The sequence below is a fragment of the Artibeus jamaicensis genome, unplaced genomic scaffold (genome assembly GCF_021234435.1).
Source record: "Artibeus jamaicensis isolate MK-2021 breed Jamaican fruit bat unplaced genomic scaffold, CSHL_Jam_final scaffold_461, whole genome shotgun sequence".
NCBI lineage: Eukaryota > Metazoa > Chordata > Mammalia > Chiroptera > Phyllostomidae > Artibeus > Artibeus jamaicensis.
This window is the reverse complement of record NW_026522045.1, coordinates 10,755,666-10,777,609: the sequence shown is the minus strand read 5'-3', so window position 1 is coordinate 10,777,609 and position 21,944 is coordinate 10,755,666. Positions and strand designations below refer to the sequence as shown.

The following is a 21,944-nucleotide window of genomic DNA, read 5'->3' as shown; positions in this document are numbered from 1 at the left end:
AGAGGAAGGGAAGGAGAGAAGGAGAGAAACATCAATGTGTGGTTGCCTCTCGTGAGTCCCCAAGCATGTGGGAACTGGCCTCTGCTCAGCTGGATGCCAGACACTGCAGTTTCTTCCTACGTGCCTCTGGCTCCTTTCAAGCTGCTAGCCCAGTGCTGGAGCTCAAAGGGAGTGAGTCTGAGAATGTGAGTCCGTGTGTAGGTTAACAGGAACTGCTTGGGCTTCCAGCAGTTTCTTCTACTGACTCAAACTCCGCCTGGTTTTTGCAGCCAGAAGTTGTGGAGACTTATCTTCCTGGGAAGGAATCATGGGCTAGGAGGCCTTATGTTGGTCTCAGACTGCTCACTCCCAAGATATCCCTCCTGAATTTTTATCCATGTGGGTGTTGGACCAGCCCATTCCACATCCGTGCCCTTCCTACCAGTCCAGATGGATGTGGTTTCTTTAATTCTGTAGTTGCCAGACTTCCATCCACCTCAATTTCTGGCGTTCCTGAGTGATGGATGTTCTATATTTTATTTTTTTTAAGTTTTTTTAAGATTTTATTTATCTTTTAGAGGGGAAAGGAAGGAGAGAGGGAGAGAAATATCAATGTACAGTTGCCTCTCATGCATCCCCTGCTGGAAACTGGCCTGCAACCCAGGCATGTGCCCTGACTGGGAATTGAACTGCGATTGTTTGGTTCACAGGCCCGCACTCAATCCACTGAGCTATGCCAGCCAGGACTGGCTTTGTTTTCATGTATTTTTTTTTTGGAGAGGTGCTCTCAGACTGATCTTTATAAAACAAACTTGATAATGTTATTCCCTTCATTGCAAAATTCAGTGGTTTCTCACCTACTCCCTATCAGGGCATATTGGCTTGCTTCTTTTCTTCTCAGTTTGGCCTCTATCAGCTCTCAGGGAATGGTTTGTAAGATGAAAAAATAATAGTCCATTATTACTATGGCCTTATAGAATAGTTTGATATTAAGTAGCATGATTTCTCCAACTTTGTTCTTTCTCAGTATTGCTGTGGCTATGTGGGGCTTTTTGTGGTTCCATATAAATTTTTGAAATATTCTAATTCTGTGAAATATGTCATTCCAGTCTTGATAGGAATTGCATCAAATGTATGCACTGCGTTGTGTAGTATGGACATTTAATCCTTCCTATCCATGAATATGTTATGTGCTTCCACTTACTTGTATCTTCCCTAGTTTCTTTCTTCAGTGTCATAATATTCTGAGTACGTGGTCTTTTATATTCTTGGTTAAGTTTATTCCTAGGCATTTTATTCTTTTTGAAGAAGTTGTAAATGGGATTGTTTTGTTGATTTCCCTTTCTGTTAGTTCATTATTGGCATATAAAAATGCAGATGGTACTAATTTTGTATCCCGCTACCTTGCTGAATTCATTGATCAGTTCTAGTAGTTTCTTGGTGGAGTCTTTGGGGTTCTCTATGTACAGTATCATGTCATCTGCAAATAAAGACAGTTCTATTACTTCCTTTCCAATATGGATGGTTTTTAGTTCTTCTTGTCTGATTGTTGTGGTTAGGACTTCCAGTACTATGTTGAGTAAGAGAGATGAAAGAAGACATCCCTGTCTTGTTCCCAATCTTAAGGGGAACACTTGTAGTTTTTGAGTATGATGCTGGCAGTGCATTTGTCATATATGGCCTTTATTATGTATAGGTATGTTCCCTCTAATCCCACTTTGCTGAGCATTTTGATCATAAGTGGGTGCTGGATTTTATCAAAAGATTTTCTACATCTATTGATATGATCGTATGGTTTTCATCCTTCATTTTGTTTATTTGATAAATCACATATATTGATTTGTGAATGTTGTACCAACCTTGAATTCATTTTGCTAATATTTTGTCGAGGATTTTAGGGTCTATATTCATCAGGGATATTGACCTATAATTTTTTCTTTGCAGTGTCTTTATCTGATTTTGGAATTAGAATAATGCTGGCCTCATAAAAAGAGTTTGGGAGCCTCCCCTCCTCTTGAATTTTATGAAATAGTTTGAGAAGGAAAGGGATTAGTTCTCAGAATGTTTGGTAAAATTTACCTGTGAAGCCATCTGGTCCAGGGCTTTTGTTTATTAGGCATTTTTTGGTTACTGCTTCAATTTCACTAGGTGTAATCTGTCTATTCAGATTCTCTGATTCTTATTTTTGGAAACTTGTATGTTTCTAGGAATTTATCCATTTGTCCAGGTTGTTCATAGCTGTTCTTAATATTTTCTTACAATCCTTTGTATTTCTTTGGTGTCAGTTATTGTTCCTGTGTTATTTCTGATTTTATTTATTTAGGTTCTTTCTCTTTTGCTTGATGATTTTGGTTAAAGGTTTGTTTATCTTTGCAAAGAACCAGAGCTTGGATTCATCGATCTTTATCATTTTTTAGACTCTATTTCACTTATTTCTGCTTTGATCTTAATTATTTCTTTCCTTCTATTCACATTGGGCTTCGTTGTTCCTTTTTAAGTTTCTTTAAGTGTGAAATTAGATCATTCATTTGAGATTTTTCTTGGTGTTTTTTTTTTTTTTTAAGATAGGCTTGTAATGCTATGAATTTCCTTCTTTAGTGAAGCAGGTTACACAGCCAGTTAGTGAACAAGGGGGGGACGAAATCCGGGTCCCCACTTGTAGTTTCTTATTCATTTCACCACACTCAGTTGAAGGACATGAACAAAAGCAGAGGCAGAATTAAGCTATCGTTTTATAGTGATTGGTGTAAAAAAACAAATGACTATCCTGGGGTTAGTAGTCTGCCTGTCTGTTTTCACAAGAATCGTGGAAGGGTGGGCTTGAATTTGTCTCCTCCAAGGGAACTAACCTTTTAATTTTTATGGTTAAAATACAGTGCTGCTCACCAAACCAGCTTTCTCGGCTTAAGGCACACTTGCTAAGAGATAGTATCTGGGAGGCTGTTTGTGCATTTCCTTTCTAATTGGCACTGTACTTTTGACCTGCAGTGGCTTCCAGTTTTCTGCCTGCTGTTCCTAATTTGTCAGATCCTATACTGTTGTAGCCTGTTCAGCTGATGAGTACTTTATGCCTCAGTCAGGCTACTGCCCTTATTATTTGTGCTATTCTAAAGTCCTTTCATTCCTGCCTCTTTATCTCATGTTGTTCTATCTGGAATGCTGTCCATTCTTTCTCCTTCATTACCAGATCCCCAACATAAGATCCAGCTTAACTCTAATTTCCACATATCCTCCACTAGTTACTCTTGGCCATTTTGTACTTCCTTTGCATTTATTGAATTTATTGCTTTTCCTGCACACCATAGAGCTTGTGTATTTCTGCAGGGCTTTTCATTGGCAATGCTTCAAGTGGACACCTTTGGGAGCGGTGTTTAGGAAGTAGGGTGGGGCTCTGGATACTCCCAATTTGCTCCAGTCTGAACAGTTCCACTTTAGTTTTATATAAGGGCAGTCTTCAGGGGCTTTTATCTAAAAAAGTGGTCAACCCCCCACACACCCCAAAAGAATTTGAAAAATGCTGGATCTATCTGGTCTGCTGATTGCCTCATAACTTTTAACTTGTGATGGGCAAGGGCCAGGACTTACTCTACTTCAGACTAATACTGCTACTCCCTGGCAACTGATGCAATTTTGAGCACAAAGTAGACACTAAGGAAATGATTTTATGATTGTATTGCTCTAATTTTGGGCATACGAGATCATGAGAATAGCATTATCTCAGAACTTTACCTCACTGAAGAATTCAGAATAAGATTTCTAGGTTGATCTTTGAGAAATCAAACTAAAATGGTAGATTGGTTTTCCTTTTTGGATACAAAACCAAATCTGATTTAAAGTTGTCTGGTTTACATAGACATATTTTTTAAAAAGAGAGAAACTAATTATTGGCATCTCTACTTTTACAAAGTTTCCAAACTTAGATATCATAGATATTCATGCATTCATGTAAGCATTAAAGTAGTGTTACTAAATTGACTTGCAGAATGATGTGCAGAATACCTAAAAACCCAGAAGAGATTAAATTCAGAAGTTTATGGCAATAATAATTAAAATGGGAAATGCCAGTCTTTCAGACCAGTTATTTCAGCTTTCTGTAGCAAATCAATTACATAAACTAATAAAGACTCGACTCGACTACTTAAATCAGTGGTTCTATCAACTTGTTAATATTCTTTTGTTTTTGTTTTTGTCTTTTTTTTCCTGCTCTCTGCCTGGCTCATTGTCTTCACCTGCAGGTGTACTTTATTGTCGGCTTCCAAAGATTACTAACTTTTATTTGTATCATTAAAATTGAACTTCCTTGGCTATACTGCTACTCTTACTGCTGCTTCCATTATTGCCTTCTTCAGCAAAATAAGGCTTTCCAAAGCCAAAGAATAACAAGAAATAAACAGCATTTTACAAGCCTTGCCACTATGAAACTTAAACTAAATGTGCCCACCATTATTTTGCTGCCTGTCCACTTGTTAATAACAATATACAGTGCCCTTGTATTTATTCCATGGTATTTTCTTACCAACGCCAAGAAGAAAAACACTATGGCAAAGAGAATAAAAGCTAAGCCCACTTCAGACAAACCTGGAAGCCCATATCGCTCTGTCACGCACTTCGACTCACTAGCTGTCATAGACATCCCTGGAGCAGACACTCTTGATAAACTATTTGATCATGCCGTATCCAAGTATGGGAAGAAGGACAGCCTTGGGACCAGGGAAATCCTAAGTGAAGAAAATGAAATGCAACCAAATGGAAAGGTTTTTAAGAAGGTAAAACATGTTTGTTCTTTCTATTTTTTTAAAGGGGGAGGATACATTGTACTTTATCATAAATCAAAAGCATTTTAAATATCCTTGCATTCCACTACGGTGCTGTGTAACTAATTTTCAGAAGGTACCCAAAGCTTCTGTATATTCACTTAAGGGCAATTTTTTAGAGTTTCTCACTTTAATAGTATTTTCTTAATTGCTCGTTTGAATAAATGTACTAATATTAAAGAATGCCTCACATTAACAGTTAATTCTTGGGAATTATAAATGGATGAACTACCTTGAAGTAAACCACAGAGTGAAAAACTTTGGTAGTGGACTCACTGCATTGGGATTAAAACCGAAGAGTACTATTGCCATTTTCTGTGAGACCAGGGCCGAATGGATGATTGCGGCACAGACCTGCTTTAAGTACAACTTTCCTCGTAAGTGCCTTGTGCTTTTGGAGAGGGAGAGGGCTTTTCTTACATGCGAAATTGTCCTGTGATCTTCCAGTTTTTGAATTAGGTATTCTTTAGACATTTATCTGCATAGATTATGTTTATAAAACAGTATGTAACATAGTTAAAAGATGTCTGATAACTCCTGTTAAAGATAATAACTTCTAAGAGCTAATGTGGCATTTGGCAGTTCAATGGATAGAATTTAGAATTTTATTTTTTAATTGCACGTGCATTGTAATTGAAAGATTGGGGCTTGGGGGCATTTTTTAGGAAGTGACCCATAAAATAATCATTAAAAATTATTGCTTAAGATAATTCTAGTTCATTGCTTCATATATATATATGTATGTATGTATGTGTGTATCCTCTTATTTTACTTTATTCATTTTACAGGTGAAATAATCATGTAACAGCTTGAAATGCCATTAGATAAGTTAGCCAGAAAGTAAGATTGGGTGTATTTCTTTAGCCATTGTGCAAGAAATGATTTTTAAAAATTAATAGTCCAGAGTAATCTCTGTTACATACTAATAAGCACTTGGTTATTTGTTGAATGAAACAGAACCCTATAGGTGTGGCGTAGGAATCAAGGGTTTATATTTCTAACAAACAAAAATAGATAATAAGAAAATAATCCCCTATGTATGCATCACCCAACTTTAACAATCAACAACTCATGAAAAGTAGCTGTTCTTAACCATGTTGCTGTTTTGGTTACTAGCCTAGAACTGATTTCCAAGCCTATCAAAGTTTAGCAGATGTCCTCTGATTCTAACCGATCTTGGTTTCAGTTTATGTTTTCTTTGTTAAATCCTAAAGAGTAGATCTCCTTGTCCACTCCAGTTTAGGCTTGGAGGTCACCAATCAACATGGACATGAAACCCACTAAAAATGCTTGTTAGAAGAAGTGAGAATATGTTGATGGTTGTTTTCTGACTTGAGATCCTCAAAATGTGAGGATTCTCAAATATATCCTTTCTTTTGTGCTATGCCCAACAGAAGTGTGTCACAGAGCAACCCTTGCTGGGATAGCTCTGACCTGCATAGAGAGTTCAGCCAGACCATAAAAAAGAATGAAATCTTACCATTTGTGATAGCATGGATAGAATTGGAGAGTATTATGCTAAGTGAAATAAGCCAGGCAGGAAAAAGACAAATACCATATGATCTTACCTATAAGTGGAATCTAAAGAACAATATAAACAAACAAAACAGAAACAGACTCATAGATACAGAAAACAGATTGATGGTTGATGGTTCCCAGAGGAGAGTGGGGTATGGGGACTGGGCAAAAAAGGTGACAGGATTGAGAAGTACAGACTGGTAGTTGCAGAAGAGTCAGAGGGATAGAAAGTAAAGCATTGGGAATATAGTCAGTAATATTGTAATAGCTGTATGGTGCTAGTTGGTTATGGGACATAGGAGAAATTCTTTGTAAAGTATATGATTGTCTAACTATGCCACTGCATACCTGAAACTGATACTAAATAATATTGAATATAAACTAATTCAATATTATTTAAAATTAAAAAATAATACAAGTTAAAAAAAAACTTCAGCCAGAACCTATTGGCCTTGACAGTCTTAATTGACTGCTTTTTTTAATCAGTTGTGGCACTTCTGTATTTCTGGGTTTCTTCATGTTTAGTAAGTTAGAGTCCTGAGAATCTGTGAGGAAATTTTTGGCCTACCAGGAAATTTGAGGTAAGGTTGAATGGTAGTATAGCAGAGACTGTGAAATCAAATTAAATTATAAAATGTCTTTGCATCTGTGACTTACCTATCATTAAAGGCTGATTTAAATAATACACTGAATGAATGTTTATCATTTAACTTATGTCTTTATTTTTGTATTATATAGTTGTGACTTTGTATGCCACACTTGGCAAAGACGCTGTTGTTCATGGGTTAAATGAATCTGAAGCTGCCTATCTGATTACTAGTGTTGAACTTCTGGAAAGTAAACTTAAGGTAAGTATGAAATTTTTTTAAAAATTCATGGTAGTGTTATCTGATGGGATGGAGAAATGTTCAATAACTGAGCTTACTGCAGGCTCCTATTTAATAACTGGATTTTCTTTCTGCTCAACAGACTGCATTGTTAGATATTAATTGTGTTAAACATATCATTTATGTGGATAATAAAGCTATCAATAAAACAGAATACCCTGAAGGATTTGAGATTCACAGCATGCAATCAGTAGAAGAGTTGGGATCTAAGCCAGAAAACTGTAAGTAAAGCAGTTAAAACAAATAAATTAATCTATTCAGAGTAATTTTAGTAGGTTAGGAAAAGAAGTGATGTGAGTAAAAAGTGTAAAGTTCTTTGATTAAAAAAGTTTTAAAATGTTTAAAAACTGTCAAGACCATATATAATAAAAGTTTTCCCTTCCTTTTTCCTCTAAACGATAACTATGGTTTTGAAATCTACTGAGAAGTAAAGATGTATGTAATGGATGAGACTTTTTGGTGGTTGCTGCCTAAATTTTCTTTTTTCAAATAACCTACTATAACCTTCCAATTTGGACCTCATGTAAGGAAATGGTCTCAGGGCTTTCATTTAGTAAACTTTTTTTAAAAACTGCTAATTCTAGTGATCTTAATAATGTTTTTAGGTGATGCAAATCTATTTGCCAATATCTGTGCTCGGATTTATTCTTTTTATTTTATTTTTTTCTCACTTTCAATTACGGTTGATATACATTATTATATTAGTTTAAGGTGTACACCCCAGGGGTTAGATTATAATGATATGACTTATTAAGTGATCATTCCAATAAATCTCATAATCATCTGACACCATACATAGTTATTAGACTATTACTGACTCTATTCCCTATGCTGTACTTTACATCCCTATGACTATTCTGTAACTACCAATTTGTACTTCTTAATGTCTTCACCTTTTTCACCCATCCCCTCAACAACCCTCCCATTGGGCAACCATCAAAATGTACTTTTTATCTATGAGTCTGTTTCTTTTCTGCTTATTTATTTTGTTTTTTTAGATACAGTTGTTGATAGTTATGAGTATTTATTGCTATTTTATTGCTCATATTTTTATCTTTCTTTTCTTCTCCTTCCTTCCTTCCTTCCTTCCTTCCTTTTTTTTTTTATATCACCCCTTAACATTTCATTTAGCCCTGGCTGTTGTAGCTCAGTGGATTGAGCACAGACCTGTAGAGCAAAGGGTCACCGGTTCAATTCCCAGTCAGGGCACATGCCTGGGTTGTAAGCTAGGTCCCCTCTGGGGGACATGCAGAAGGCAGCCATACATTGATATTTCTCTCCTTCTCTTTCTCTCTCCCTTTCTTTCTCTTTCCCTTACTCTCTCTCTAAAAATAAATTAATTAATTAAAAAATTTCATTTAATACTGGTCTGGTGGTAAAGAACTCCTTTAGCTTTTTCTTGTCTGGGAAGTTTTTTTTACCTGTCCTTCAATTTTAAGTGGTAGCTTTTCTGGGTAGAATAATCTTGGTTGTAGGTCCTTGCTTTTTATCACTTTGAATACTTCTTGCCAATCTCTTTTGGCCTGGAAAGTTTCTGTTGAGAAATCAGTTGACAGTCTTATGAGGACCCTTGTAGGTAACTAACTTTTCTCTATACTTTTTTAAAGATTCTCTCTTTGTGTTTAACTTTTTCATTTTAATTATGATGTATCTTAGTGTGGGCCTCTCTTGTTTAGGACTCTCTGCGCTTCCTGGTCTCCATGTCTATTATCTCCACCAAGTTTTCTGTCACCTTTTTTCAAATAGATTTCAATTTCTTGCTCTCTCTTCTTCCAGCATTCCCATGATATAAATGTTGGTAACTTGAAGTTCTCCTAGAGGCTCCTTACACTATCTTCATTTTTTTTTTTGGATTCTTTTTTCTTTTTGCTCTTCTGATTGGGTGTTTTGTGCTTCCTTATATTCTACATTCCTGATTTGATTCTTGGCTTCATCTATTCTACTGTTGATTCTCTGTAAATTATTTTTTAATATATTTTATTGATTATGCCATTACAGTTGTTCTATTTCCCCCTTTATTCCCCTCCACCCTGCACCCCCTCCACCCCCACCATTCCTGCCCTTTAGTTTATGACCATGTGTCTCAAGTTCTTTAGATTCTATATTTCCAATACTATTCTTGCCCTCCCCCCTATCTATTTTCTGCGTACCATCTATGCTACTTATTTTCTGTACCTTCTCCCCTCTTCTCCTTCTCCCACTCCCCTGTTGCTAAACCTCCATGTGATCTTCATTTCTGTGGTTCTGCTCCTGATCTAGCTGTCCTCTTAGTTTGCTTTTGTTTGAGGTGTGCTTCTTAATAACTGTGAGTTTGCTGTCCTTTCACTGTTCATCTTTTTTATCTTCTTTTTCTTAGGTAAGTCCCTTTAACATTTCATATAATAAGAGCTTGGTGATGATGAACTCCTTGAATTTGATCTTATCTGAGAAGCACTTTATCTGTCCTTCCATTCTAAATGAAAGCTTTGCTGGATAGAGCAATCTTGGATGTAGGTCCTTGCCTTTCATGACTTGGAATACCTCTTTCCAGCCCCTTCTTGCCTGTAAGGTCTCTTTTGAGAAATCAGCTGACAGTCTGATGGGAACTCCTTTGTAGGTGACTGTCCCCGTATCTCTTGCTGCTTCTAGGATTCTCTCCTTCATTTTAATCTTGGCTAATGTAATGATGATGTGCCTTGGTGTGTTCCTTCTTGGGTCCAACTTCTTTGGGACTCTCTGAGCTTCCTGGATTTCCTGGAAGTCTATTGCCTTTGCCAGATTGGGAAAGTTCTCTTTTATTATTTGTTCAAATAAGTTTTCCACTTGCTCTTTCTCTTCCCCTTCTGGTACCTCTATAATTCGGATGTTGGAGCATTTAAAGATGTCTTGAAAGTTCCTAAGCCTCTCCTCCTTTTCTTGAATTCTTGTTTCTTCATCCTTTTCCATTTGGTCATTTTTTTCCTCCTTCCAGTTCACTCCTTTGATTTGAGTCCCAGTTTCCTTTCCATTACTATTGGTTTCCTGTGCATTACCCTTCATTTCAATTAGTTTAGCCTTCATATGTTCCTCTAATTTGTGACTAAAATCAACCAGTTCTATGAGGATCCTGATCACCAGTGTTTTGAACTGTGCATCTGAAAGTTTGGCTATTTCTTCATTGCTTAGATTTATTGGCTCTGGGGCTCTGAGTTGTTCTTGAGCCATGTTTTGATCTGTTCGTACCTGTTACGTTAGAGGAGTGTTCACCAGGGCGGGGCCACCCAGGTCGCTGGTTTGTGACGCTGTATGTGGGGGCGGGTCAGAGAGGGACGATGGCGGTCCCCTCTGCCGCTTCCCGCTGCCGGGGCCTGTGCAGTCCAACTCACTGCTACCTCCTTCATCAGTTTATCTGCGCACGAATGTGTGACCACGGTCAGCCCACAGTGGGTCCACCGCCTTGCGACCTCAGTGGGTCCGCCTGCTTTTCCACACCTGGGATCCGCCCATGGCTACTGATGTGCCTGGGTCGCGCACCTGGGTCGGTCCGGTGGATCTTTCCTGCCTGAACCCCGCTCTGCTGCTGCTTCTGCCCCTCCTACCAGTTTGGCTGAAGGGTTCGTTGTTGTCAGCCTTCTGTATAGTTCAATTTTCTGTGGTTTGGCTGCGTTTTTGTTGCTAAAACTTTGTTTTTAAACTTGGTTGTGCGAGAAGGCACAGTGCTTCCACCTATGCCTCCATCTTGGCAGAAGTCCAAATTATTTTTTTTTAAGATTTTATTTATTTATTTTTAGAGAGCAATAGGGAAAGGGAGGGAGAAAGTGTTTCTCTCTCTCTCATCGATGTGACAGAGAAACAGTGATTGGTTGTCTCTTGAATGCACCCTAACTGGGAACTGTACCTGAAACCCAGGCAAACTGTGCCCTGACTGGAAATTGAACCAGTGACTTTTTGCTTTGCAGGACAATGCACAACCAGTTGAGCCTTAATTGAAATGAATTATTGTTCATTTTCATTTAATGTGTCCTTCATTTCTTACTGGTCTTCTTTTATGCTGTTGAGGTTCTCACTAAGTTCCTTGAGTGTCATTATAACCAGTGTTTTCAACTCAGCATCTAGTAGATTGCTTGACTCCATTCTGCTTAGTTCTTTTTCTGAAGTGTTGTTCTGTTCTTTCATTTGGGACGTGTTTCTTTGTCTTTTCATTTTGGCAGCCACTCTTGTGTTTGTTTCTATATATTAGGTAGAGCTGATTTGCCTCCCTGGCTTGGTAGAGTGTTCTGTAGTATGTAGTATGTGTTCTGTTGGGGTTTGTGGGGCACAGCCTTCTCTGTCATCTGCACTGGGCACTTGAGGTGCATTCCCTGTGTGGGCTGTATAAATCCTCTTGTTGCGGATGAGCTGTGATTGCTGTTGACACGTCAGTGGAAGAAATTTGCTCCCAGGCTGATCAAGCTGCAAGGATTGCCTGCAACCACTGACCTCTAATCACTGTGGAGATGCAGCTGTACAGGGGACCTGCCCCACAGAGCAGGACTCAGTTTATTCGGGTTCTGGTGCTTGTTGAGTCTACCTCTTGTGTGTATCACTTGTAGAGGTGGTTGGGTGGTGATTCTTTGACATGGTCTGAAGCTGTCCACTGAATGCAGTGGCTCTGGGCCTCTTGGGAGGTGCAGGCCAAGGTCAGCTGCCCCCTGGGTTCTATCTGGGGCCACCCATCATGAGCTACAAAGTGATCTGAAGTTGGCTGCTACTTGTGCTGGGCATAGAGGTGCCCAGGCAAGGCCTAGCTGTGAACCAAGGCCGGCTGCTACTAGTGCCAGGGCTGGAACCACTTAGCAAGAGGTATGAGGCACACTGAGGCTAGATTCTTCTTCAGAAGATTTTAGGAAAACCTGAAGCATGAGCCAAGATAGGTCATTCATATGGAAAAGTCACTGGACACTGCTTGGGTGGGCCCAAAAGTTTAGTGAAATGTGGCCTCAGGGAATCACCACAGTAGGGTACACAGTGTGAGCTAGGTTGATGAAGACTGAGATACAGTGTCCATTGGCTGGTTCTGTGGCTCTGAGGGGAGGGCTCAGAAAAGGAAAAGTGACTTCTGTCAGCATTTCTGTCTTGGAGAGACCTGCTGCACCAGTTCTTGCCTTGATGCCAGATACTTCAGTTCCTCCATACCTGTCTATGTTGCCTTTTAAGCTTCTGCCCCTATGCTGGAGCTCAGAGGCAGTGAGTACATCAGCAAGTAAGTTCATGTGTGGGCCCTTTCAGAGGAACACCTGGGGCTCCAGAAGCCCTACAGCTCACTTAGTCATAATCCCTGCTGGTTTTTACTGACAGAAGTTATGGGGATTTCTCTTCATGGCCCTTGAAGCCTGAGCTTGGGGGCCTGGTATAGGGCTAGGAACCCTTGCTCTTTGGGGTTGACCTCTGCAGCTGATATTTCTCTCCCAATTTTTTATCTGCCACATGTTAGTATGGGACTAGCCTGTTCTACATCTCTACCCCTTCTACCAGTCTCAGTGTGGCTTCTTTAATGCCTTAGTTGTAGGACTTCCATTCAGCCAGATTTCAGGCAGTTATGAATGATGGTTGTTTTGTAGTTTAGTTGTAATATTTATGTGGTTTGTGGGAGTAGGTGAGTACCATGATTACTTATGTCACCATCTTGCCCAGAAGTTCCATGCTTGGATTTATTCTACCATTGAGGTAGTAGTTGGTATTTCATTTGAAACAAGTAAATCTGCCTTGTAGCAAAATATTAGTTGGTCATCAGAACAGGGGGTCGAGGGAATTAAACACTCTATTTAAGTAGTTTTCTGTTATGTTTAATGTAAAGGTCATGATACTCTACTAGGTGAGAAAAGGATTCATTTCGGCGGAAGAAATATTGGTTGACTCTCTTTATAGCTTATGAATATTATAGTTCACCATTAGAGACAGAACACAGGTTTGTAATAACAGGTATCAAGTATAACTAACACTCTACTACTACTTGAGCATGACATAGAGGCCGACATTTTACCAAACTTTGCAAGCAAACAAATGAGCTTGCCACGCTTCTTGGAGACACAAGAATTGCATCAGAGATGAGGAACAGTTTTTTAAATCACAGCAAATAGCAGTACCCAGAGTATCAGCATTTACGGTGCTTCCTTGCACCCCAATTTCCACAGGGCAATGTGAAAAGGGATAGATAATACCTGCACATGTAGTGGGTTATGTTACAGGAGAGACACCCTAATTTAGGGAACCCAGATTTTACAATGGGCAGTAAACATGCCTGTCCTGTGCCTTGGAGGGAGAGATTATCTCTATTGTCCTGGACAGTAAGCAAGCCAGCTCTTTGCTTTGGATGAAGACACTCTCTCTGTCTTCCTAGGCTGTTCACTGTCCAAGCTTTCTTGAAAAGATAGTTCAAAATAAAGTCAGTGCCTCTACTCACAAGCTGTGTGGAAACTCAAGAGACACCTGGAGAATTGTCTGAAACTTGACTGATTCTTTAAAAGCTGTTGGCAAAAAACTATGGGAGTATTGAGTCCTCATAACAATAACATGGTAGACCACGTATCCCACCTAGTTCTGCTCATCTCTACACTAGATAAGACACATGTTTTATAATACTTTATCTGAGTAGATAGTTGTTATGATGACAGGAAGTGAGGTGTCGCATTGTGTGCTTAGACTGAGAAGAGCTTAGCATATGGTGTGTGGCAAAATTAGGTGTACAGTTGTGAGCATGTGGAACACAGTTTATTTTTGTATTATTTATTGATTATTGTATTTTCTGTACTGACCACTATAAGCCTACTTTGGCTCCACCCTGTATGTACTGCTGCTGCATCCATTAGTCATCAAACGAAAGATCCAGTTCCAATTATTTATTTATTTATTTATTTAGATTTTTTATTTACTTATCTTTAGAGGGGAAGGGGGGAAGGAGAGAGGGAGAGAAACATCAATGTATGGTTGCCTTTCGTGCGTCCCCTGCTGAGAACTGGCCTGCAGGGAACCAGCCTGCAACCCAGGCATGTGCCCTGACTGGGAATTGAACCGCGATTGTCTGGTTCGCAGGCCCACGCTCAATCCACTGAGCTACGCCAGCCAGGGCCAGTTCCAATTTTTTTTTTATTTATGAACTCCTAATAATAGATATCGTTAAGGAGCATTAACATTAGCCAATTTAAGTATAACTTTATCTTTGGTTATTTTAGTGGTAAAATCACACTGTTTAAAATTTTTATGTTAATTGGTACATGAAATGTAACTCATTTTTTTAACTGTTAAGAAATAGTTTATTTTGTAGAACAGAGATTCATAGCAAAATTGACAGGAAAGTAGAGAGAGTTCACATATACACCCTACCCTTACATACACACTGCCTCTCCCACTATCAGCTTTTCCCAGAAGAAGGTATATTTATTACAATTGATGAGCCTACATTGACACATCAGAATGACCCAAAGTCCATAGTTACAGTGGGTATCACTCCTAGTGGTGTATATTCTATGGATTTGGACAAAAGTATGATGACATGTATCCACTATTATAGTATCATACAGTGTATAAACTGATTTTTTTAAAATCCAAGAATCTTGTTAAACTTTCATTAAATTCTGATAGTATATCTTTGTCGTCTTGGACATTTTGGTATATTCTGGGATGGAAAGGAGGTTACTAGGTTAGCATGATAACTATGTTGAAGTTGAGGTTCAGTGCGCTATTTTAAACTTAGCATGTTAGAATTTTTAAGTTGAAGTCACCTTAAAGATCAAGTTAACAACAACAACAGAACCCAAGGAAACTCAGGGAGGTGATGGGTATGTCTATTACCCTGATGGTGGTGATAGTATCACAGGTATTTTTGTAGGTTCAAATAATTAATTTGGTGCTTTTTCATTCACTTAGCAAGCATTCCTCCAAATAGACCAGCTCCTTCCGACATGGCTATCGTCATGTACACCAGTGGTTCTACTGGCCGACCTAAGGGCGTGATGATGCATCATAGCAATTTGATAGCTGGAATGGCAGGCCAGTGTGAGAGAATTCCTGGCCTGGGGTAAGAGAATCATTTGACCTTTTTTTTTTTTTTTTTTTAAGAAATCAGTGCTCATGTTCGTATTCTCTACTCAATCTATATTAAAATGATAAGGTTATTGAGATTTATAACTTATAATGCCTTTTTAAGATTGGCTAAAATGTTTTTCTTATTTTGTTTTAGACCAAAGGACACATATATTGGCTACCTGCCTTTGGCGCATGTCCTAGAATTGACAGCAGAAATATCTTGCTTTACCTATGGCTGTAGGATTGGATATTCTTCTCCACTTACACTCTCTGACCAGGTGACAAAGCTTTTCAGTATATTGGCCTGATATTTATCAAGTGCCATTGTTTGGCTGAGAATATATTACTCAAACATGAGATATTTTAATTCAGCTAAAACTTTTTTCATAACTTTGAAAGAAATGCCCATAAACCGTAGCTATTTTAAATAAAATTGTTTTTATGTTGCTTTTCTACATATTTTAAAATTATTTTGAAACTAATCGTTCTTTCTATCTTATCTTTCTTTATTATAAGGTTTGTATTTCAGAGAGGTAGATAGAGAATATAAATACACTGAGCCTTTCTTGACATACTACTCATGAATATTAGTGGGATTTGGGGGAGAGGTGGTGGTATGGTTTTGGCCCAGTTTTGCTCTGAGTTTTCTGTAGAGTAGTGCTGTCCAATACAGTAGTCACTAGCTACATATTGAAATACAGAGTAATTAAAATTAAATCAGAAAAATTTAGTTTTTCAGTTTCTCTATCCACATTTCAAGTTCTTAGTAGCTACATGTGACTTGTGGCTACCATATGGATCACACAGATAGTGAACATTTCATCATCGTGGAAGTTCTGTTGCACAGCATTGCAGCATGTCCAAAGGCAGCCCCAAGATTTCTACCAAGTCTGGCTCCTCCCTCCTCCCTGTTGTTCATAGTAGGATATCCAACAATTGGTAGGGTTTATTCATGTATTTTAAGCCCATTTGAAAAAGTTTCAACCAGACATTGGTGGAAAACAGAGCTTTGGAGGGGAGCTATGGCATTCCGAATGCTGAAAGGTAAACTGAGTATAGGTAGGAATGACTTGATTCTCTGTGTGGCTTCTGCCACTCTCATCAGTGGAGGCCCGGCTGTCATGTTTCAGAACCCTAGGCAGTGCTGCCTTTTATTTGGCAGTCTTAATGGAGCATACATTGATGAGAAGATGTGCCATTGTAGTTCACAGTTAGAGGTTGTAATACTTTCAACTTTTTTTTGTGTTACAAATACCATTTTAGTTAGGTAGAGGTTAGGTACGTTGTATAATATTAAGACAGAAAGTTAAATCAATGTTTTTGATATTTGAGATTGCAACCATCTTTTTCTGTTTTGGGGGGCTTGATTTTGGATATAAACTTAAGGTGCTAAAAGGGTACTGATTGATTAAATTAAATAGACACATACATATATAGGCTTCTTTGATGATCACAGTCTAGATCCTGGGAGGAAAAAAGAACATTTCTAGATCCCAGAATGTCCCTTGTGTCCCTTCATGGTCATTACTACTACCCTACCCCTAAGGATAATCCAACCATCTTTTCAGTAGCTTTAGCATGAGAAAATGTTCTATGTTCCAAATAATTGCCTACTTTGTACTTTTAAGAACCATAACTTGTTTGTAAGATGGAGAACTTGCTGTATTTCACCAAACCACTAAGCTAAAAATTCACATTTACAATCCACTAGAATAGTAATGAGTGAAATAAGTAAAATTAAACTATCAAGTAAATTAATAAACATGACTTGATTGAGTGAAGTCATAATAGACCTATTAATGAGACTAGGGCTTATTTTTTTTAAATGTAAAAATCTGTGATGATTACATTGGATGCATTGTAGTGAGTTTTTCTTACGTCTAGAGATGTTTTCAAAATGTAAAAATCATTTCATTAAGCTTTGAGTATGATTTCCCCCTGAGCAGGGGAGTGCAGAAAGCCCTTGCTTTCACTGCCTTTCTGAAAACAATAGCCTTAGTGTGGGAAAGGGGGCCAATGTTGCTGGTCTCACTTCATTCTTGCTATCTCTCAGGCCAAGTAGTACATTAGAAGCCTATTAGAGAACTGTCAAGAGCATTCACACCTACTTTTTCAATAAACTGTTCTAAAGAGTCTTGATCTGATCAGGAATATAAAATCCAAGAGCCTCCTTTACATAGGGAATCAGAAAAAGGTCAGAGACCAGAGGGACCACCTTGGAACCCTGCAGGTGATAGTGATGTCAAAACTAGGGTTAGTGGAATCATCATAAAGACAAGAACTGAAATGAGACTGGTCAGCAACACATGGAGATCAGCTGGGACTTGAAGGACGCAAGGGCCCATCTCTCTCTCTCTGTCTACGGAGCAGTCCTCTGTGTGGTGTGCATATGCAGGTGTAGGTTTCCACCCAGAAATGTGCACACATCTGCACACTTCTTGTAAGACACAACAAGTTATTTTATTTCCTCTATTCATCTCATAAAGAAAAGTAGTATAAAAACTATTGAGTTCTATCAGCAGAACCTTCTGTGTGGCAGAGCTGGTCATACCAGAGGATCCCATTACATCTTAAGAGCTGGTTTTCTTCTTGCCTGTTTTGCCTGTGGCTAATACGTGATACAGCTAAACTTCCAGACTCACTGCATTATAGCAGATTCTTATTTTTATCTACCTCTTTCAGTGAGTGACTGTCAGCTTTTCTACCTACTGCTCTGACATCTGAAATCCCAGATTGTACTTATGTGTATAAGAAAGAAAAGAATTGAAAAGAAAAACATACACACATTTACAAATGTATGTGCATATCACTACATGGTCACTGGCAGTGTCTTCAGTATTCTTTCAACCAAAATTAGTTTTATAAGTTACTTGATGATCATAGTTGTGAGTTTGAGTTGCTGGTTTTGCCTTTTGGCTAATTAAAGAAAGTTAAAATTATCTTCAACCTTTGTTTTAGTGTTTGATCTACCTTAGTTGAGGGGTTTTGTTTTGCTGAAAATGGATAGTTAGTGCTATGTTTGATGGTAATGTTATTAATAAGAATGCTTGACTTACCAAAATATCCCTTTATCTTCTGCATCTTAGTTTATCCTCTACGGAAATAAAGCACTAAGGCACTTATACTTCAGACTTATAGTTTATAAGGGTGTCAGGGTGGCTGAGTGGTCTAAGGTGACAAACTTATAGGTTTATGATAGTTCTAACCAACAATTCACTGAGCAGTAGAAGATTAAATTCCATGTGTAAATTTCTGCGTTTGTTATTGTTAACACTTGAATTATAACATTTTTTTTTGCTAAGGTTAGTTACCCTAATCCTATTTACTTTGTCTTTGATGTAGTCCAGCAAAATTAAAAAAGGAAGTAAAGGAGATTGTACTGTGCTGAAGCCTACCCTCATGGCAGCTGTTCCAGTAAGTGCAGAGTATAAATGTCATTTATTGCTTGCACTTGGACTTTTTAAAAAGTAATATTAGGTGCATGTGTGTGTGTATGTGTGTGTAAAAACATAACTTTTTGTGCATATTATGGCAAATGTGTTACATAAAATCTCAGGTAAGTATTGGGAAAGATGCAGTGTCAAACTTCTGTAATGTGTAGCTGCTAGTGTTTGCTGATACTTGAAAATTAGGTGATGAAAATGGCTAAATTCAAATTACCCAGAGCGAAGATTGATCATAATACTTTAAAGGTAGAATATACTGTAAATATCATTTTGTATAGTCACTTAATTTAAAACATGGGGAAACCTAGGCCATAGTGGAGAACTGAGGTAGCATATCCAAGGTTACGGAGCTGGTTAGTGACAGAAGTAAGTCTAGAACCCAATCCTCTGGACCCTTACGGTGACTAAGAAGGCTATCATTTGAGACCTCACAAAGAAAAAAGTTTATTTATCTTATTCAAAATCTTTTTGTGAAATACCACCTTTTATAAAAATAAGATGTTACATTTTATAGCCTTATAATGACAAATTCTAAAATATGTAATGCAGTGTTTCAAACTTGTGTACTCAAACTCTCCTGCTTTTTTTAGGCTTTAGAAACCGCAGGGGGGCTGGGTATCAGTACTGTTTGTATTAAGATCAGACTTCAAATCTTATCCCAATATCTTTCACAGAATTGTTTTTGCATGTGGAAAGTCTGAGATTAGATAATGAAGTGTTCAGTGTAAGTTTTTCTAAGAATTAGAGATGAAAGATACTTTGGTTGTTTTTTTCTTACCGTCTAATTACAAAATTACTAAATAATTAAAGAATTAGAATAAGTCAGAGTGGCATTTCCCTTTTTATTTAGAGGTGCTATAGAATTCAGCAAGCTTACAAATTAAAATGTTGCTGATAATAGGAAGGGTAGTACTTCTATTTCAAGTGCTGTGCTAAGTGCTTTATTTAGGTAGCTTATCTCACTTTTCCCTAAGACTTTGCTAGGTGGGTCTTGTTACCCAAATTTTATAAAGAAAAATACTTTCTTAATACAGCCAATAGGTTGTAGAGTTAAAGTCTGAACTCTACCAGTCTGATTCCAGAGTCCTCTTAACCACTAAGACTGTCCTTTTAGGATGGTTTTTGTTGTGTTGTTTTGAGAAATACTATGTGAGCTTCATTATCCAAAGAACAGGAGTCCCTAGTAAACTGTATCACACAGCATAGTAGGAGAGTAGGAACGACTGAGAAATTTAGGAAGTAATGTCTGAATTGAGGCTTCAAGGATAAACAAGAGTTAGCTGATATTCTGTGTATTTTCCAGTTGCCCATTGTCCATTCTTCTTTACTTTGTGTCTTGGGAGGCTAACTTTTGTGAATGAATTATCAGGACATGCCTGCCTTCCACTTTCTGGTTAAGTTTAGCCCATTGTTGGCACTCACAAGTGATCAGAGGATAGGAGGAGTGAGAGAGAGATCTGCTTACTTATTGTCTTTGCTTTTTCTCTGCTCGGCTGCAATTTTGGACAGTTGTAAGGCATACATTGGTTACAGCCTCTTTACCATTGACTATAACCAGGTCTTTCCCATGGCTACAATGCTCCTTCATGTTTCAGGAATACTTCTCTCCTTGTACTTCTTGAAGCCTAGGGATAGTAAATGACCTCCCATGTTGCTAGTCTATTGATGCTTCAGCAAACCTGTTGTTTCCCCTAGCTCTGTACAATCCTTCATAAATAGGCTTTTACAATATCTTTATTGAGAATTATTTTTAGTAGGTTCTGTTTTCTGGGTTTGTTCTTTTCCTGAGTCAGACTAAATGATCTTTTAAGTATTGTGATATTCACTATGGAGGCGACCACTCTCTCGAGGTCCCCCCGGTGCCATGGACACACGTGAGTGAATAAATATGGCCGAGATGAGATGAGATCTGTTTGGGGATGGAGGAGTGGGCTGTGGCCAGTTTCTCTGAGGAGAAAAAGGACCTGAGTGCCTTTCTCCATAGCCTTATTGGGTTGTAATACACAGGAATACAGGGGGCAAGGATCAAACAGTAGGTAACATTTCAAAGAGGTCTGAGGGTTTCAGTCTGAGTGAGTGTCTGTCAGGAAGAGAGTTGCAGAAACTTTGGGAGACATACTCATTTCCTCTTGGACCTTTATCATTTGAATGAAAGCACTCTTAGCAGAGCAGATTTCACAGGTTTATCAGCAAGTCTTTGTGGTGCCAGATTTTTCTCCAGGGCACGCTCTGGCCAGGCAAGGAGCTGCACCTCTCCCCATCAGGTATTCAGGCTTAAGGGGATTAGAGCCAGGAAGTGCTTCTCCCAGAGAACATTGGGACTTGGGCTTTGCCAAAGCTGGGGGGCAAGAGTCCATTGCTCTTTGTTGCAGCCCCCCACCCAGTCCTTCATGAAGGCCTCCCAGGTGATCGAGTCTGGCTTAGGTTGCCCCCCGCTGTGAGGGGTCTTACCCCTCCCAATTAGATGGCTTGGTTGACTTCCAACCAAGCTCTGGGGGCAGGGAGAGGAACTGGGGCAGCATTTGCTACCAGAGACAGGCTTTGTCTCCTGTGGCTGGCATTCCAAAGGTCATCTCTTGCCCTTAGCCACAAGGGGTAGAGATACAATTCCTAAAATCAGGCAGAGCGGTCTACTACAATTCACATTCTGAGAATTCAGAATAAATACAGCTTGTTATAAGCTGTAACTTAATTGAGCATTATGTAATTAGGTTAAGGTAAATCGGTGACTTACTGTGCTAATAATAAATCCCACCAATTTGTTGCAGCTATGTGTGTTCCTTACTCATGGTGTCTTTCTGTGCCTGTGATTGGTGTTGAAAGGAGCCATGGAAGCTGTTTTCACAAATCTCTCTCCTCCCACGTGTTTTTTTGACCTCTACATCCCATACACTTTTTAAAGAGGAATAATTATAGGATGTTAAAATCCTTTTAGGGAACTTTTGGGATTTCTAAGCTACAGATCTACACACATATTTTAATTATATAATAGTTATTCCTTTTGCGGAAGTGTAGAAAACAACATTGTACCATGCTTGAATGCCACAGTAGCCTCTAGCTTCGTTAAGATATAATCATCGTATAACATTGTGTGAGTTTAACAGGCACAACATGATGATTTGATATATGTATGTAGTGAAGTAAATACCACAATAAGATTAGTTTTAACATGTTGATCACCTCACATAGTTAACCATTTGTGTGTGTGTGTATTTTGTATGTATTATGAGAACATTTTAAGATTTATTGTCAGCAACTGTCAAGTATATAATATAGTC

The 21,944-nt window shown here is 38.4% G+C and overlaps 1 protein-coding gene across 6 annotated transcripts in view; it reads left to right on the top strand.

Annotated features, from left to right (window-relative positions):
• ACSL4 (acyl-CoA synthetase long chain family member 4) overlaps positions 1-21,944 on the top strand; it is an 88,993-nt gene that overhangs the window by 46,383 nt on the left and 20,666 nt on the right. For 2 of the 6 annotated variants that reach the window (XM_037142468.2, XM_037142471.2), the window contains 7 exons: positions 4,509-4,745; positions 4,993-5,170; positions 7,050-7,159; positions 7,281-7,419; positions 15,062-15,212; positions 15,375-15,498; positions 18,563-18,634. In XM_037142468.2, the coding sequence (XP_036998363.1) occupies positions 4,518-4,745; positions 4,993-5,170; positions 7,050-7,159; positions 7,281-7,419; positions 15,062-15,212; positions 15,375-15,498; positions 18,563-18,634 (1,002 nt within the window). In that variant the 5' untranslated portion in view covers positions 4,509-4,517. Of the gene's footprint in view, positions 1-4,214; positions 4,746-4,992; positions 5,171-7,049; positions 7,160-7,280; positions 7,420-15,061; positions 15,213-15,374; positions 15,499-18,562; positions 18,635-21,944 lie in introns of all 6 variants that reach the window. The other 4 variants (XM_037142466.2, XM_037142469.2, XM_037142465.2 and 1 more) reach the window with 3 other exon arrangements.